Source organism: Anomaloglossus baeobatrachus, chromosome 3, assembly GCF_048569485.1.
Source record: "Anomaloglossus baeobatrachus isolate aAnoBae1 chromosome 3, aAnoBae1.hap1, whole genome shotgun sequence".
NCBI classification, from domain to species: Eukaryota; Metazoa; Chordata; class Amphibia; order Anura; family Aromobatidae; genus Anomaloglossus; species Anomaloglossus baeobatrachus.
Genome location: NC_134355.1, coordinates 257,464,442 through 257,483,362, shown reverse-complemented (window position 1 = coordinate 257,483,362; position 18,921 = coordinate 257,464,442). Strand labels below are relative to the sequence as shown.

Below are 18,921 nucleotides of genomic sequence, written 5' to 3'. Positions count from 1 at the left end.
AAAAGCATGCATGGGGTACAATCTCTGAATTAATGGACAAATGGGTGTTTCCATTCCTTTTATCAAACATGAATTGACAACTTAAAAGGGGTTATCTGGCTTATTTTGCCTTTTTTTGTTATTTCACTATTGGGTTACTTAGGGACAGGTAAGTAGATAGCGACTACCTACCTGCCCTGCTGTCAGCCCCTCTCCCCGCCTCATAGTGGTCATGTGACCGCTTCTGCCGTGATTTTGATGCTTCCTGTGACATCACGTTGACAGGGGCAGGACTTAGTTGATGGGCAACACAGCCGACTTCATGTTGCCACCCTGCTGGGTGGGTACAGTGCGTGGAGTCCCCGCCCACCTTCCCCCGCACCCTCCCACACATTCTGTAGTGTAGTGCTCTCAAAGAAGCTGCCGCTATGCTGCATGCGTGCGGCCCCTGATGCTGCTTGCGGCACGCAGGCCCATGGCTCCCTTGCTTGATTGCTGCCTGCGGTGGGGCCATGCAGTCAGCTCTTCATATTAGAGGACAGATTCCCTGACGCTGCTCAGATGGGAGCTCTGTATACAATTACACCACCGGCCAGAGGTCAGCAGCTTACCACAGGAGAAGCTGTATAGAGAGCACGTCCCTGTGTAGCGCCTGGGAATCTGTCCTCTGATATAAAGCACTGTCAGTGGCAGCCCCGGCACCGGCAGCGTTCATCAAGGGGGCTGTGGCCACAAGAAGCAGACAGGACACCGAGGGAACCAGGACAGGTGAGAAGAATGTGTTTATTTTTTTTGTGGGTGTACAATATGGGACACTACTACAGGATGGAGCATTGCTACAAGAAGAGGACCCCAAGGGGACATTACTATAGGATGAGCATAAGGATGGGGCAAAATACTATAGAATGGGCACATTTACTATAAGATGGGCACAAGGATGGGCCACATTATTACAGGATGGGGGCATTACTATAGGATGGGCACATTAATACATTATATGTGCTCATATTGTCCTCTGCTAGAAGTTTGTGCTAGGGCAGCATACGGACAGCCAATGAGTGTGCAGAAGGCGGGGCTGGACACTGAGGCCGGGCGGTGCCAGCTCTGACTGTGAAGTTTGGCAACCAAGGACAGGAAGTTAAGTTTGCTTGAGCTGCAGGTAAATAAAGTAGCTGCAGAGAATAAAAGGGATAATTCAAGAGGAACAAAAGTCAGAAACAAAAAAAAAAAAAAAAAATAATGTAGGGGTGTTTTATATGACAATACAGCACAGATCAGCTGAACAAAAATGTTGGTGTTTATATCAGACAACTCCTTTAATGTTACCAGTTGGGAAGGGCCTCTGCACTCTAAGGGCTCATTAGACATCACATACAAGTTGTAGCTGTTTTTGCTGCACAGTAATAACAGTAGCCATAAGGCTGTGTGCACATGCTGCGTTTTTTTGGTGCAGTTTGTTGCCCAAAACTGCATGTCTTTCCTTCTCCCAGCAAAGTCTATAACTCAGAAATGCTGTGAGCACTGGCTTAATAAGCATTCACACGATCACGTAAACACGTTGATCAGAAGCTTGTTTGCTGTTTTATGTACAAATCATTGCTGTCGGCAGCACATTTCCTGGTGTAAACAGAGTAAGTGCTGCCAGTTGTAAAAAAACTGCAAGATGACAAATGATTATTTGTCACATATACTACAGATGCTCTACTATATGCTCCATGTAAATAAAAGCAAACGAGCCCAATTTGCTTTGTTCAACGGGCGTTTGTTGCGGCTGGCACCCTATAGAGCGGCTGCCTATCGCACCTGACAGCCAGGCATAGCTGTCACCACTAATGAGTGCATATGTATGCAATAACACTGCGGTGTTACATGCAAATTCGTATACTCATTCGCCTCTGCAGGTGGGCATGGCTGCACTACCACATGCAGTAGCGCAGTATCTGAACACAGCCTTAGGGTATGTGCACACGTTGCTTTTTTTTCCGCGCGGAAAAAAACGCACCCTCTGGCAGAGGGGAGAATTGTAAACAATGCTTTTTGAGAAACAACGCATCGAAAACGCATGCGTTTTTCATGCGTTTTTCATGCGTTTTTCATGCGTTTTTCATGCGTTTTTTTAGGTGCGTTTTTTAAGACTTGTCAGTGATAATAAAGTTGGTTGAACACAGACCTTTGGAAAAAAAAACCTGTGATGTCATTTCCTTCTCCACATTCTGTTTGGATAAATGGGAGGGCTTGGAATGGAAGGAGCACCATTTGAATTTTGGAAAAGTTGAAATAAACTTCGCGCACCAAGCCCCTTAGGTACCTATACGTCAGAAAACCCCCACAAGTGACCCCATTTTGGAATCTGCACCCATCAAGGATTTTATTCAGGAGTATATTAAGCATTTTGAATCCACAGCTACTTCACCCAAAATGTTGCTGTAGCAACAATATTCTCACTTTTAGGCCCGTTTCACACGTCAGTGAAAACACTGACGTTTTTCACTGGCGTGTAAAACACGCACATGTCCCTCCGTGTGCCGTGAATCACGGCACACGTGGGTTGTCTAAGTGCAATCCGGGCTCCGTTCTCCGTGGCCCGTGATTGCACTTAGAGATTAACTCACCTGCGCCCGCTCCCGCTCTCCATGGTGCTGATCGCTCCCGCGGTGCAGCATCCGGCCGGCGCTGACCCCCGCAGCAGCTGGTTCCGGGTTGGCTGTGTCGTGCATCATGAATATGCGCGACAATAATGAGCCGGCACAGAAGGAACAGGGAGGACGGGCTGCAGAGGACATCGCTGGAGCCGGGTGAGTTAAAATGTTTTTTATTTTAAAAGCACGTTTTTTTCTGGCACGTGTTTCACGGATCACACCACTGCGTGGTCCGTGGGACATCAGTGATGCCAGAAAAAAATGGACATGTCTCCGTGCGGCAATCACGCACACGCGGGTACGCCGCATGGAGACACGTGCAGTGAAAAATCACTGATGTGTGAGCAGACCCATTCATTATAATGGGTCTGCGTATGTCAGTGATTCTGGTACGTTTAAAAAAAAGCACAAACGTCCCAGAATCACTGACGTGTGAAAGGGGCCTAAGGCTATGTGGCCATGATCCAGCGACACGGCGTCTAGTACACAGTGCCAGCCTTCCTGCAGCTGCCCATGCCCACGATTTGGGTTCAGGCTGCTGTGGAGCTCTATACTACCTGCAGAGAACACTCGTCTCCGCAGCATAAATTGACATGCTGAGGCTCGGGAAGCCACGCTACCGGTCAGTTTATGCTGTGGAGAAAAGAAGCACAGTGGGCATGGGATCTCCAAAAATCCTTCCACTGTGCTTCTACTGCACAACGCAGCGTTATGGACGCAGGGAAAACACTCAGCGCCCATAACGCTGCAAACCCTGATTGTGGACACACAGCCTAAAAAGCGTCAATGGATGAAGGGATGTCAAATATATAGAACGTCCTACCCCCGCCAGCATATTCTAAGCTGGCACCTTTAGTACCTTTCATGTGGCACTAAAGGGTGCCTAGCTTAGTATTTATCCAATAAAAAAAAAAAATGAAAAAAATGGCGTGGGGTCCCCCCTATTTTTGATAGCCAGTCAGGGTAAAGCAGACAGCTGTAGCCTGCAAACCACAGCTGGCAGCTTCATCTTGGCTGGTGATCAATTTGGAGGGCTCCCCATGTTTTTTTTTTTATTTATAAATAAAGAATAAAAAAAAAAATAACATGGGGTCCCCCCAAATTAGATCACCAGCCAAGGTGAAGCTGACAGCTGGGGTCTGGTATTCTCAGGGTGGGAAGAGCCATGGTTATTGGACTCTTCCCAGCCTAAAAATAGCAGGCCGCAGCCGCCCCAGAAGTGGCGCATCCATTAGATGCGCCAATCCTGGCGCTTCGCCCCAACTCATCCCGCGCCCTGGTGCGTTGGCTAACGGGGTAATAAATGGGGTTGATACCAGATGTGTAATGTCACCTGGCATCAAGCCCAGCAATTAGTGATGTCACGGCGTCTATCAGACACCCGACATAACTAATTGACAGTAAACAAAAGCAAAAAAAGACAACAAAAAATGTTTTATTAGAAAAAACACTCCCCAAATCATTCCCTTGTTCTCCAATTTAATAAAAAAAATGGGTCCGCAGAAATCCATATGGATGTCCCACGTCGCCTCTGGACCTTCTAGAATATGGGGGCACGTTCAGGAAACGTATCCCCCATTTTCTAGGAGGGCAGACCCTCCATTTGAGGAGAGTGGGTGCAAAAATCTGCACCCACTCTCCCCGGGTCACAGCTGCAGAGTGCGAGCAGCCAGCACAGCTCACACTGAACACTGTGCTGGCTGTCAGCTGCTCTGCACATGTGACCGGCCAGCGTGCACTGAAGGAGGAGGAGGAGGAGGGGGCCGCGGGGGATCAGCGCTGCGACCGGACAGGTATGTATGACACCGGGGGGAATAGGGGGTGAACGGGCAGGGCCTGGGGAACAGTTTTCTGTCGCATGTGTTATTGCACATGCGACAGAAATCATAGGAGCAGGGCGGCCGGTGCGCTACTGTGCGCGCGGCCATGTTGGATTTTCGGGAGGGGGGTCGGGGGTCGGGGCGGGCACTTTGGCGACACCGGGGGCTTTGCCAGGAAGTGAGGTCAACAGGAAGCCTCTTGACCTCACTTCCAGGTAAATGCCTGCGTTCTGGCGTGCCGACAAAGGCCGCGGACCGCAACAAAAAAGCAGGTCCATGCGTTGTGGCTGCGTTCTGACCCACATCATTGATTTCAATGGGGGAGAGAACGCAGCCACAACGCACAAAAGAAGTGACATGCTGCTTTTCTTTCCGCACCGATTTTTGGCATCCAAAACGCTGCGGAAAGAAACGCAGCATGTGCACTGATTTTTCAGCTTTCCCATACACTTTGCTGGGAAAGCTGAACGCATGCAATTTGCCACTGAAACGCTGCGGTTCAAAACGCAGCGTTTCCGCGGTAAAAAACGCATCGTGTGCACACAGCCTTAGAGGCAGATTATGTGCTTGTGTAATGTGTTGGGGTTTTTTTTGGAGGGGGGGGGGGGGGGTTCTCTTTTTTTCTAAATGCACATATGATGTTTGGTGACTTTTCAGAGAGAGGCCTCATAAGCGACTTTTGACACATCAAAGCCTACAAAGAACATTTCTGCTGTTGCTATTCACTTCACTGCCAAATGGCGACTTCCTTCCTTTTATTTAGAAAACACAATACATTGTTCCTCAAGCCTCAGAACGCCGGAGAGTGGCCCCAGAAACATTTCTGCTCCATATCGATGTCATGATCTGCATTGGACAGGAAATCAAGCAATGGAGATCAGCAGTGATTGGCGGAAAGTTCATCGAGCTGTAGCACTCTGCTCATGGAGTATCACGGCAGACAGCAACCTGCTGACGGCGGCCGCCCACACCCACTAGTGGGCCACATTCCTGGATAGTGGATGGGTGCCATTGACACCTGACAAACACCAGTCCAATAAAGTCAGATCGTATTCTTCTACAGTCTATTGTTTCTAGCAAGGTACACAAGCAATAACCAGGAATGACAGCCTGGCTGACACAATCTATATCCTCCTGCAAGGGATGTGACCATACTCATCTAATCCCCATATTTATCTTTTAGCAATGGTCAACCATTCTCAGTATAGGACAGATAAGCTGCTTAATGGCAAACTCAATACAATGACTTAGGCTATGTGCGCACAGTGCGTTTTTCGCGGCGTTTTTGCGCGTTTTTCGGGTGCGTTTTTGGCCTCAAAACTGCAGGACTTTGCTTCCCCAGCAAAGTCTATGAGTTTTCATTTTTGCTGTCCGCACACATCTGTTTTTTTTACCTGCGTTTTTGAGTTAAAAAAAAAAAAAAAAAATGGACATGTCAGTTCTTTCCTGGATTTTTCTGCGTTTTCCGCCCATGCAATGCATTTGAAAAACGCAGCAAAACGCAGAGATCAAAAACGCAGCAAAACGCAGCCAAAAACGCACCAAATCGCGGCAAAACGCATGCGTTTTTTTGACGCAGGTGCGTTTTTGTGTGTTTTTAGCGGCCAAAAACGCACAAAAACGCAGCGTCAAAAAGACGCAGTGTGCGAACCTAGCCTAAAGGCCCCTTTACACACTGAGACTTTCTAGCGATCCCACCAACAATCCCAACCTGGCCGGGATCGCTACAAAGTCTCTGGTGATCTGTCAAACAGGCATACCTGGAAAACGACGCAACAGCGATACGGACCTGCAGAACGACCTAGCTAGTCATTGGGGACGTTGTAAAGCAGCTCTTTGAAAGGGAAGTCGCTGTAAAGTCCCCTTTACACACTGAGACTTTCTAGCGATCATGCTGCACAGCGGGAAACAAAGGACCAAAGAATGGTCCTGAGAGATGTGTAGTGATCAGCAACCTCACAGCAGGGGCCAGGTCGCTGATGTGTTTCACACACTGCAATGTCGCTGGGGAGGTCGCTGTAACGTCACAAAACCGGTGACGTTACAGCGATGTCGTTTGCGATGTTGCAGTGTGTAAAGGGGTCTTGTAGGCCCAGTCACACACAACGACTTACCAGCGATCCCGAAAACGATGCGACCTGATAGGGATCGCAGGTAAGTCGCTGGGAGGTCGCAGGTGAGATGTCACAGTCAGACCTTACCAACAATGCAGGAACAATGTAGGTTGCAGTAGCGACCTGTATAACGATCTCAGCAGTCACTGTGACCCTGTCACACAGTGTCAAACACAGCGATGTGTCCTGCCCAGCAGGACATCGCCTTTGAAGAAAATGGCCTGGACCATTCTGCAACGACCAGAGATCTCACAGCAGGGGCCTGATCGCTGGTAGGTGTCACACATAAGATCGCTAAAGGGATCGCTATTGCGTCACAGAAACCGTGACTCAGCAGCGATCTCATCATGTGTGACGGTACCTTAAGGGGTACTTCTCACATAGCGAGATCGCTGCTGAGTCACAGGTTTTGTGACGCACCAGTGACCTCATTAGCGATCTCGCTATGTGTGACACTGAGCAGCGATCTGGCCCCTGCTGTGAGATCGCTGCTCGTTACACACAGTGCTGGTTCATTTTTTGCTCGTTGCTCTCCCGCTGTGAAGCACACATCGCTGTGTTTGACAGCGAGAGAGCAACGATCTGAATGTGAAGGGAGCCAGCATCTGGAAGCTGCGGACGCTGGTAACCAAAATACACATCGGGTAACCAAGCGAAGCGATTTGCTTGGTTATCCGATATTTACCTTGGTTACTAGCGTACGCCGCTCTCAGGCTGCCAGTGCTGGCTCCCTGCACACGTAGCCAGAGTACACATCGGGTAACTAAGTGAAGCGCTTTGCTTAGTAACCCGATGTGTACCTTGGCTATGAGTGCAGGGAATCAGCGCTAAGCGGTGTGCGCTGGTAACCAGGGTAAATATCGAGTAACCAAGCAAAGCATTTTGCTTAGTTACCCAATATTTACCTTGGTTACCAAGAGCAGCGTTTCCACGAGTAGCTGCTGTCTGGTGGCTGGTGAGATCTGCCCGACTGACAGCTCCCCAGCGACCATGTAGCGACGCACCAGCGATCCTGACCAGGTCATATCGTGGTCGGAATCGCTGGTACGTCGTTTAGTGAGACGGTACCCTAACCTTCAATTTAAAGGGCTAGTTGTAGAAACTCTGAACACTTAGCTTGTGTGTCCACGAAGAGTTTTTGATGCTACATATTTTTCCTGAATCAAAAATACAGCGTCTTACAGCTCCAGCAAAGTGGATGGGATTTAGAGCTTGCTCACACAAGCATATAACTCGGACAAGTATTATCTGATGTTTTATACGATAGCACTTGGTCCCATGCTATATTATGGGGCCCTGACGATCAGCGATTTTCATGCCAAGTGGGCATAAGAAAAAAGAAAAATAAATAAATCACTGCATGCTGCACTTGGCAGTATACATCACAGTGCAGTCCAATATACAGTTGTGCTCAAAAAGTTTACATAGCTGGCAGATTTTTTACTTTCTTGGCCTTTTTTCAGAGAATATGAATGATAACACAATCTTTTTTTCACTCATGGTTAGTGATTGGGTGAAGCCATTTATTGTCTACCTATTGTGTTTTCTCTTTTTAAATAATAATAATAATAATAATAATAATAATAATAATAATAATAATAATAATAACAACCAGAAACATCCAAATGACCCTGACCAAAAATTCACACACCCCAGTTCTTAATACCGTGTATTGCCGCCTCTAACATCACTGACAGTTTGAAGTCTTTTGTGGTAGTTGTGAATGAGTCTCTTTATTTTCTCAGATGGTAAAGCTGCCCATTCTTCTTGGCAAAAAGCCTCCAGTGCCTGTAAATTCCTAGGCTTTCTTGCATTACCTGTGCACTTGAGTTCTCCCCAGAGTGGCTCAATGATATGGAGGTCATGAGACTGAGATGGTCACAACAGAACCTTCACTTTGTTCTGCTGTAGCCAATCACAGGTCAACTTGTCCTTTGGATCGTTGCCATTTTAGAATGTCCAAGTACGTCCCATGAGCAGCTTCCAGACTGATGAGTGCAAATTTGCCTCTAATATTTGCTGATAAAATGCTGCATTTTTGTTTCATTCATCTTTGACCAAGTTTCGGTGCTTTTGTAGCTCACACATCCCCACATCATCAGCGATCCACCTCTGTGCTTTACAGTAGGAATGGTGTTTCTTTCATCATAGGCCTTGTTAACACCTCTCCAAATGTAATGTTTATGGTTGTGGCCAAAAAGTTTGATTTTGGTCTCATCACTCCAAATTACCTTGTTCCAGACGTTTGGAGGCTTGTCTCTGTGCTGTTTGGCGTATTGTAGGTGAAATACTATGTGGCATTTGCGCAGTAATGGCTTTCTTCTGGCGACTCGACCATGCAGCCCATTTTTCTTCAAGTGCCTTCTTATTGTGCATCTTGAAACAGCCACACCACTAGTTTTCAGTAAGTCCTGTATTTCAGCTGTTATTTGTGCGTTTTTCTTTGCATCCCTATCAATTTTCCTGGCAGTTGTGGCCGAAATTTTTGTTGGTCTACCTGATCGTGGTTTGTTTTTTCCAGAGCCCCTGATTTTCCATTTGTTAATCACAGTTTGAACACTGCTGACTGGCATTATCAATTCCTTGTATCTTTTTGTATCCCTTTCCTGTTTTATACAGTTCAACTATCTTTTCCCCTAGATCAGTTGACAATTCTTTTGCTTTCTTCATGGCTCACAATCAAGAAACTTCAGTGGCTGGATGAAGGATGCAAGAGTCTGTCTATACCTCAGAAACTCACTCCGCTTTATGAACACACACTGATTACAAGCAAACAGGTCACAGGTGAAGGTGTTACCTTTATTAGCCATTCAAACCCATTTGTGTCAACGTCTGGGCACGTTATCAGGTCAAAATCACCAGGGTATGTGAACTTTTGATCATGGTCATTTGTATATTTTTGGTTGTCATTATAATTTAAAAAGAGAAAACACAGTAAATGACAATAAATGGCTTCACCCAACTACTAACCATGAGTGAAAATACCAAAAAGTATTAAAAATAAAGCAGTTTTATTCAAAACATGACTACTTAAAAGACAAAAAAACCACTTCAGCAGTAACGTTATAAAAAGACATTGAAAAAAAGCAATGAAAACATACAAGTAACTTAATAGGTGAAGAAATGCTGCCAATAATCTGCAACATCAAAAACTCACCAAAAGGCTCATTGTGGGAATGTAGCCCTAGCTATTCTACACAGGTGTTTAGTGAGGAACACTGGAGTCTTGGGTTTGAATCACACCAAAGAAAACATCTGCAAGTATGTTCTCCCAATGTCTATGTGGGTTTCCTCCGGGTACTCTGGTTTTGTTCTCCCAATGTCTATGTGGGTTTCCTCCGGGTACTCTGGTTTTGTTCTCCCAATGTCTATGTGGGTTTCCTCTGGGTACTCTGGTTTTGTTCTCCCAATGTCTATGTGGGTTTCCTCCGGGTACTCTGGTTTTGTTCTCCCAATGTCTATGTGGGTTTCCTCCGGGTACTCTGGTTTTGTTCTCCCAATGTCTATGTGGTTTTCCTCCGGGTACTCTGGTTTTGTTCTCCCAATGTCTATGTGGGTTTCCTCCGGGTACTCTGGTTTTGTTCTCCCAATGTCTATGTGGGTTTCCTCCGGGTACTCTGGTTTTGTTCTCCCAATGTCTATGTGGGTTTCCTCTGGGTACTCTGGTTTTGTTCTCCCAATGTCTATGTGGGTTTCCTCCGGGTACTCTGGTTTTGTTCTCCCAATGTCTATGTGGGTTTCCTCCGGGTACTCTGGTTTTGTTCTCCCAATGTCTATGTGGTTTTCCTCCGGGTACTCTGGTTTTGTTCTCCCAATGTCTATGTGGGTTTCCTCCGGGTACTCTGGTTTTGTTCTCCCAATGTCTATGTGGGTTTCCTCCGGGTACTCTGGTTTTGTTCTCCCAATGTCTATGTGGGTTTCCTCCGGGTACTCTGGTTTTGTTCTCCCAATGTCTATGTGGGTTTCCTCTGGGTACTCTGGTTCTGTTCTCCCAATGTCTATGTGGGTTTCCTCTGGGTACTCTGGTTTTGTTCTCCCAATGTCTATGTGGGTTTTCTCTGGGTACTCTGGTTTTGTTCTCCCAATGTCTATGTGGGTTTTCTCTGGGTACTCTGGTTTTGTTCTCCCAATGTCTATGTGGGTTTCCTCTGGGTACTCTGGTTTTGTTCTCCCAATGTCTATGTGGGTTTCCTCTGGGTACTCTGGTTTTGTTCTCCAAATGTCTATGTGGGTTTCCTCTGGGTACTCTGGTTTTGTTCTCCCAATGTCTATGTGGGTTTCCTCTGGGTACTCTGGTTTTGTTCCCCCTGTGTTTGTGTGGGTTTCCTCTGGGTACTCTGGTTTTGTTCCCCCTGTGTTTGTGTGGGTTTCCTGAGTTTCTGGGGGTTTTTTTCTCCCTGTGATTGTGTGTTTTCTCCAGGTATTCTGGTTTTGTTCCCCTTGTGTGAGTTTCCTAAGTATTCTAGTATTGTTACCTGTGTTTGTATAGGTTTCCCCCAGGTACTCAGATTTTGTTCCCCATGAATTTGTGTTTCTTTCCTCAACCCCAGAATTTTGTGGCTTTCCTCCAACACTGACATACTTATAGGGAATTTAGCTTGTAAGTCCTATTAGGAACAGAGATGATAACGTCTGTTAAGTGTTGTGGAATATGATGGTGTCATGTAGGTGAATAAAATATGAATAAATAACTAAAACCTACCCCTATATAGTAAAGCACACATTATTACGGTAATTATTATTGGCACGGTAAGTACAGAATTACACCATCATTGGCACTGTGTGCCTCAGAGGCATATGGAGAGGAGTGTATGGGCTTCAGGCATTCTCAGGACATTTTATAACTCTGTGTCTTAAAGGGGAAACTTAAATAAAGACCAGATTAACTCAATAATCACTATGGGGACAATCAGGCTACCTGAAATAACTATATAGGTAGGTGCAACAGTTTTCTAAGGAATGGTGCAGGTATTTCATGAGATGCTGTTTAGCAACAGCAGAAGTGGCCGGTAGGTGACAACATGCACCTCCACAGAGATGGTTGCTGGGATAAAATAAAAGCCTGAACCATAAGTAGTTAACGTGGTTTGCTTTTTTTTTTTTTTTAATGGCGCAGGGCATCTCTCCTGCACCCACACTCATGTGTACTAATAATGTATGGCAGTACAGTACGAGGGGCATTTATCAATACACACTGGACCATTCAAAATGCCCATGACATAAATATAAAGATTAGAGAGGAGCAGACTCGTGGGACTTCGGTTCGGAGGGTTCAACTGGACTTTATCTAAAGTTCGGTGTTTGACAAGGACTTGACCTGAACCCCAATGGAAGACAGTGATTGGGCAGTTCGGGTCTCCGCCACATGCAGCCAGCCATAAACAGGTCATTTCCAGGGGCAGGTGGGAGGGGTTTTCCTGTAGTTACCCCCAGTGTGAGCCGATCAATCACTGAGCACCGAGCGTACCAGAGCTCAGCGATGCTCACACGAGTGCTCTGTATACATAAAGCCAACAAACTCTGAACCCAAGCTTTTTTTTTTTGTTGTAAAGTCTGTGTCTGGCACTTACACTGAATCTCGGGTATACTCATCTCTAATAAAGACGTTTTGATAACGTGCCACTTTTGGTGGTTTTAATTGGCACAAGACGTTACTAATGAAACATTGGCGCTGGCCTTACATTCCCAGAACTGTACATCGTCACAATCGAGCTATACATTGCATCATTTTAGTACATATGCCAACTGCTGAGACATTGCTGGTACCACAGGCAGAGCTCTGCCCTCTGTGAATATGTGCATATAGGCTGCCGTCAGGTGAACACCTCTCCATAGAACATAAGGATGGGTATACTGCCTCTGCCCGGTCTCACCTGTGCTGCCCCCAGGCACACATAAGGATGGGTATACTGCCTCTGCCCAGTCTCACCTGTGCTGCCCCCGGGCACACATAAGGATGGGTATACTGCCTCTGCCCAGTCTCACCTGTGCTGCCCCCGGGCACACATAAGGATGGGTATACTGCCTCTGCCCAGTCACACCTGTGCTGCCCCCGGGCACACATAAGGATGGGTATACTGCCTCTGCCCAGTCACACCTGTGCTGCCCCCGGGCACACATAAGGATGGGTATACTGCCTCTGCCCAGTCACACCTGTGCTGCCCCCGGGCACACATAAGGATGGGTATACTGCCTCTGCCCAGTCACACCTGTGCTGCCCCCGGGCACACATAAGGATGGGTATACTGCCTCTGCCCGGTCTCACCTGTGCTGCCCCCGGGCACACATAAGGATGGGTATACTGCCTCTGCCCAGTCTCACCTGTGCTGCCCCCGGGCACACATAAGGATGGGTATACTGCCTCTGCCCGGTCTCACCTGTGCTGCCCCCAGGCACACATAAGGATGGGTATACTGCCTCTGCCCAGTCACACCTGTGCTGCCCCCGGGCACACATAAGGATGGGTATACTGCCTCTGCCCAGTCACACCTGTGCTGCCCCCGGGCACACATAAGGATGGGTATACTGCCTCTGCCCAGTCACACCTGTGCTGCCCCCGAGCACACATAAGGATGGGCATACTGCCTCTGCCCGGTCTCACCTGTGCTGCCCCCAGGCACACATAAGGATGGGTATACTGCCTCTGCCCAGTCACACCTGTGCTGCCCCCGGGCACACATAAGGATGGGTATACTGCCTCTGCCCAGTCACACCTGTGCTGCCCCCGGGCACACATAAGGATGGGTATACTGCCTCTGCCCAGTCACACCTGTGCTGCCCCCGAGCACACATAAGGATGGGTATACTGCCTCTGCCCAGTCTCACCTGTGCTGCCCCCGGGCACACATAAGGATGGGTATACTGCCTCTGCCCAGTCTCACCTGTGCTGCCCCCGGGCACACATAAGGATGGGCTCTGCCAAGTCTCACCTGTGCTGCCCCCGGACACACATAAGGATGGGCTCTGCCCAGTCTCACCTGTGCTGCCCCCGGGCACACATAAGGATGGGCTCTGCCAAGTCTCACCTGTGCTGCCCCCGGACACACATAAGGATGGGCTCTGCCCAGTCTCACCTGTGCTGCCCCCGGGCACACATAAGGATGGGCTCTGCCAAGTCTCACCTGTGCTGCCCCCGGGCACACATAAGGATGGGCTCTGCCCAGTCTCACCTGTGCTGCCCCCGGGCACACATAAGGATGGGCTCTGCCAAGTCTCACCTGTGCTGCCCCCGGGCACACATAAGGATGGGCTCTGCCAAGTCTCACCTGTGCTGCCCCCGGGCACACATAAGGATGGGCTCTGCCCAGTCTCACCTGTGCTGCCCCCGGGCACACATAAGGATGGGCTCTGCCAAGTCTCACCTGTGCTGCCCCCGGACACACATAAGGATGGGCTCTGCCCAGTCTCACCTGTGCTGCCCCCGGGCACACATAAGGATGGGCTCTGCCAAGTCTCACCTGTGCTGCCCCCGGACACACATAAGGATGGGCTCTGCCCAGTCTCACCTGTGCTGCCCCCGGGCACACATAAGGATGGGCTCTGCCAAGTCTCACCTGTGCTGCCCCCGGGCACACATAAGGATGGGCTCTGCCCAGTCTCACCTGTGCTGCCCCCGGGCACACATAAGGATGGGCTCTGCCAAGTCTCACCTGTGCTGCCCCCGGGCACACATAAGGATGGGCTCTGCCAAGTCTCACCTGTGCTGCCCCCGGGCACACATAAGGATGGGCTCTGCCCAGTCTCACCTGTGCTGCCCCCGGGCACACATAAGGATGGGCTCTGCCCAGTCTCACCTGTGCTGCCCCCGGGCACACATAAGGATGGGCTCTGCCAAGTCTCACCTGTGCTGCCCCCGGGCACACATAAGGATGGGCTCTGCCCAGTCTCACCTGTGCTGCCCCCGGGCACACATAAGGATGGGCTCTGCCAAGTCTCACCTGTGCTGCCCCCGGGCACACATAAGGATGGGCTCTGCCCAGTCTCACCTGTGCTGCCCCCGGGCACACATAAGGATGGGCTCTGCCAAGTCTCACCTGTGCTGCCCCCGGGCACACATAAGGATGGGCTCTGCCAAGTCTCACCTGTGCTGCCCCCGGGCACACATAAGGATGGGCTCTGCCCAGTCTCACCTGTGCTGCCCCCGGGCACACATAAGGATGGGCTCTGCCCAGTCTCACCTGTGCTGCCCCCGGGCACACACCGGCACTCACCGCTGCTCGTCTGCTCGGGCAGTGTGGATACGGAGGTCTGACCCATCGCTGCTCCTCCAGGAGGGCCCTTTGTCCGGCTCTCGGGCAGGGCTCAGGCTCCGTTGGCCGTGCAGAAGTAATCCCAGAGTGTCATGTCCTCCCCTCGGCTCCGTGTCCAGCACAGCCAGATGCAGCCAGGGCTCCAGTGTGAATGCCTGTCATTCCTGCAGCAGATTACTGCGGGTCGCAGGTCACACACAGACACACTCCCTCCATCTCTGCCTCCCTCCCTCTTCCTCTGCTCTCCCGCCCACTGCCCCTTCTCTGTTACCTCAGCCGTGCGTCCTATCAGCACCATGCTCTCTTCCCCTCTCTTTCCGCTTCTCTCTTTTTTTGTTGTACACTAGTTGCTCCATCCCTCCTCCCTCATGTTATCTTCCTTCTAGTCTCACAAGTTCTCTCCAGCCACATGAGGAGCTTAGAAATCAATGTGTCTACCCATAGAGATTTGTGAAGAGATTTGGAGTATATCGGCTCCTAAAAATGCCTCAGCAACACAATTCACTTAAGCTATTTGCCCTAGAAGTTATTTGTATGAGTGTTTGGGGCAGAAAAAATCCTCCTCAAAAAGTTTACATTCAATTTCTGTCCTGAACTCAGCAAAAAGACCTTGGATTTCTGGACTAAAAGCTCTGAAAAGTCAGATACATTTTGTGACTTTTGGCATTTTCATACAAGCTTCTCTCAACTCTGACAAAATGGGCAAAGATGTGCTGGGACAAGGGCGCAATAGAGACCGGACGCCACAGGTCGTCTAATTCCAGACAAGCCATGGCGCCTGACTGGAATGAGATGTCTGGCGTAGCCACGGAGGGTCACTCCACCCATCAGTATGGCCCCTCGTCTGGACTGGCGTGAACAACACCGGACTCTATAAGCCTGGCACTTTGTGTGCTCATAGCCTTAATCCAGTTTGCTGTTCCATTTTTTTAAGATTTTTTTTTGCCCCATCAGGAAAATAAAAGCTCTCCCAAAAAGGAACATGATCTGAATTGGTTTCCTCTTGAAAAATTATTAATTTTTGAACACCACAAAAAAACATGACTGAACTTAGCATTAGGGTACGCTCACACGAGCGTTGAAATCGGACGAGTGCAATGTGAGAAAATCTCGCATTCTCTGACCAATGTTAGTCAATGAGGGAGAGCAGTTGGTCAGCTTTTCTCGCATCCAGATTTTCTGCAGGAGCCGCATCTCTCTCACCCATTCAAGTGAGTGGGTGCGAGAGAAACATCGGAATGCACTCTGATGTTATCCCAGTGCAGTGCGATATACGCTCAGGCTGACAATGGAGGAGATGAGGAGATTAACCCCTCCCTCTCCTCTGCAGCGCCCGCCCTCAGCTTCACAGCTGTGATCCGATTGCAAGGTCGGGTCACAGTCGCATGACACTCGGCTCACACTCGCAGCAGAGCCTGAGCCGGGGGTCATTAGCATATCGCATCCGATACTCCCGCATCGGATGCCATACGCTCATGTGAGTCCAGCCTTAGGCTATGTGCGCACTAGAAAGTGTCATTTTCTTAAGGAAAATCAAGACCCTCCTAAAGAATCCCGCACCCGCGGTAAAAAACCACACCAAAACCGCAGCGAAATCCGCATGCGGTTTTGCCACGGTTTGCCGCGGTTTTTCCGCAGGTTGGTCCCTGTGGATTTTTACCATTATCTATGGCAAAAACTGCAGGTACCTGCAGAAAAGAAGTGACATGCTCAATAATTCCGCAACAAATCCGCAGTAAATCCACGGCAAAATCCGTGGTAAATCCGCAGCGTGCGCACAGGGCCTTAAGGTACATGCACAGAGCTTGCTAAATTATTTTCCTGTGGGCTCACTTAAAAAAAATGCCTGCAAAATCACTTAAAAAAATACATTTACTACTGATTTCTATTGTAAAACCACTTTGCTAAATCAGTGGTTTTTACCTTCAGGTTTTTAAAATAAATAAATAAATAAAATAATTGCATGGTCAGAGAAAAGAAAGTGCATGGCATTTCTCTGATGCAGCTCCTGAAGGAGATCAATCAAAAGGCTGCAAAAAATGCTCCAAAAATTCTTCCAAAACCATTTCAGGAAACAAAAACTTCTCAAAGGACAAGTGTTTTCTGAAGTGGTTTCCGCTTGAAAAACTAGTCATTTTTAACCAACTCAGAAATCGCTGTCTGAACATAGCCTTATCTACAGTAGTTATTAAGGCCTGAGGCAGAATGTGCAGTGTCCTGTTAGGTGAAGCTCACCTTCAACATCTCGGTGCTTCCCACCTCAGTAAAAACAATGGTGAAGGTCACTTTCCTTGACTGAAATAAGTTCCAGAAAGTAGTATATGCTCACACATGTAGTGCCTTGAAAAAATATTCATGCCCTGTGAATTAGAGGTATGCCAGATAATAGCATTTGGGCATATGACAAGTTCTCCGTAAAACTACTGTTGAAAGTTCAAAAACTGAATCGCCCTCTCCTGCCGGATTGTGGCCCCAGATGACAGTCAGGGGCCTCCACAGTCATGAAACGTATCTCCGAATAGCACCAAATGTGCTGTGCGATATGTAAAAAATGGTCCAGGAATAGAAATTTCCCCAATCTTCAGCTATTAGGCTATGTTTACACGCGGCATCTTTTTTCTGAGGGCATCTTAAAATGCAATAAAAACGCACCGTGGCAAAAACGCATCAAAAACGCAATGCGTTTTTACCGCGTTCTGCTCAATGCGTTTTTAAGTCAAATCTATTTACTGGAAGGGCTCAAAAACTCAAAATGAATTGACATGCTGCATTTTGGCTTCATCTTGAAAAACGCAGCCAAGATGCAGCCAACAAAAGATGCCCAGTGTGGACAGCAAAATCGAAATCTCATAGACTTTGCTGGGAGAAGGAAATGCATGCATTTTGGTGCATCTTTATGACCTCAAAAATGCACCAAAAACACAGCAAAAGATGCACTTTGTGACCTTAGCCTTAGTGTCCTGGGTTCTGTCAGCTCGTTTTTGTCTATTTGACACAGGTGGAGTTTTCTGTCAGCACGTCATCAGGTGTGGATGTGAAGGGGGCTGGATAACTGCCTCATTTCATTAGCTTTGGCAGTTTCCATCATCATGGCTGACGGCCATTCCGAGCATTGCGATGCGATCCTCGGATGAGTTATACAGCCATGTGACTCCAGTCCCTGCTGGGGTAAGATTGGTGGCATAGCAAACTCCGTTGCTTATCATAAATGTTGCGAGCAGTGGCCACCACACTACTGTATCTGCCCAGCTGTGCCCATTTTGCCAGAGCAGAAATAGCTTGAGAACAGCAAGAGTCGCAAAATTTTAGCATAGCCTGATGTGGTGACAAAATTATGCAACTTTTCAAAGTTTTTTACGAAACTGCCAAAAAAAAAGCATTGATGGTCCATAGTGTTAGCATTTTTTATGGATTTAGATATCAAGCACAGATTAAAAATAGAAATTCAGGACACAGCTATTTTTGACTTTGTGCATTTTAAAATCCCACAAGCTTTTATAATACAATGATATACTTCTGTATTCCAGTGTGTTACCACATGCATCCAGTTATATACTCTAGCAGGGCGTTAGGTGTATAAAAATGGCTTATGGGTATGGTGACTGCAGCACCCAAGGGATCAGATATAGGCCACTAGAGTTATCTTGGCCATTGCAGCAAGAGCTCATGTCAGGGCAGCTTTTTAACACCAAGGTAGCAGAGCAAAGAAGTTAAGTCCTGTAACTTCCAAGGTGAGGCCTCCATGGGTAGGACTTGTTTTTCAGCACATTCCAAATCTATCAGTCAGCACTTATCAAATCAATCAAGGAATCTTTTTCATATTTTGTAGAGACTACATAAGTTTTGCCATCATCATAGCAAAAAAGGTATAATCACGCTCATCATTAATGCCTAGGACTTAGCATGCACTTTCTTTTCTCACTTTCTTCTTCCCCTGTTCTTTTACCAACAGTCCAAAACAAAGAGGCTTCTGTGAAAAGTGTGTTAGATGCAAGGACAGAAGGGCTTGCCAGCCAAGATGAGCTTGTTGATATGCTAATAATTTTGTCACTTGAAAACCTTTGTGTTGTTCTTGCATGAACACATGGAATGATTATTTTTGGCTAGCTATCATTAGTGA

The 18,921-nt window shown here is 47.9% G+C and overlaps 1 protein-coding gene across 4 annotated transcripts in view; it reads right to left on the bottom strand.

The window, feature by feature from the left end:
* The window catches only part of PHACTR2 (phosphatase and actin regulator 2), a 352,744-nt gene that overhangs the window by 155,124 nt on the left and 178,699 nt on the right, over positions 1-18,921 (bottom strand). For 2 of the 4 annotated variants that reach the window (XM_075339806.1, XM_075339809.1), the window contains exon 1: positions 14,730-15,026. The exons of 1 other annotated variant lie outside the window; for it this stretch is intronic. In XM_075339806.1, coding sequence (XP_075195921.1) covers positions 14,730-14,808 — 79 coding nt within the window. In that variant the 5' untranslated portion in view covers positions 14,809-15,026. Of the gene's footprint in view, positions 1-14,729; positions 15,027-18,921 lie in introns of those variants that run through there. One more of the 4 variants, XM_075339807.1, reaches the window with a different exon arrangement.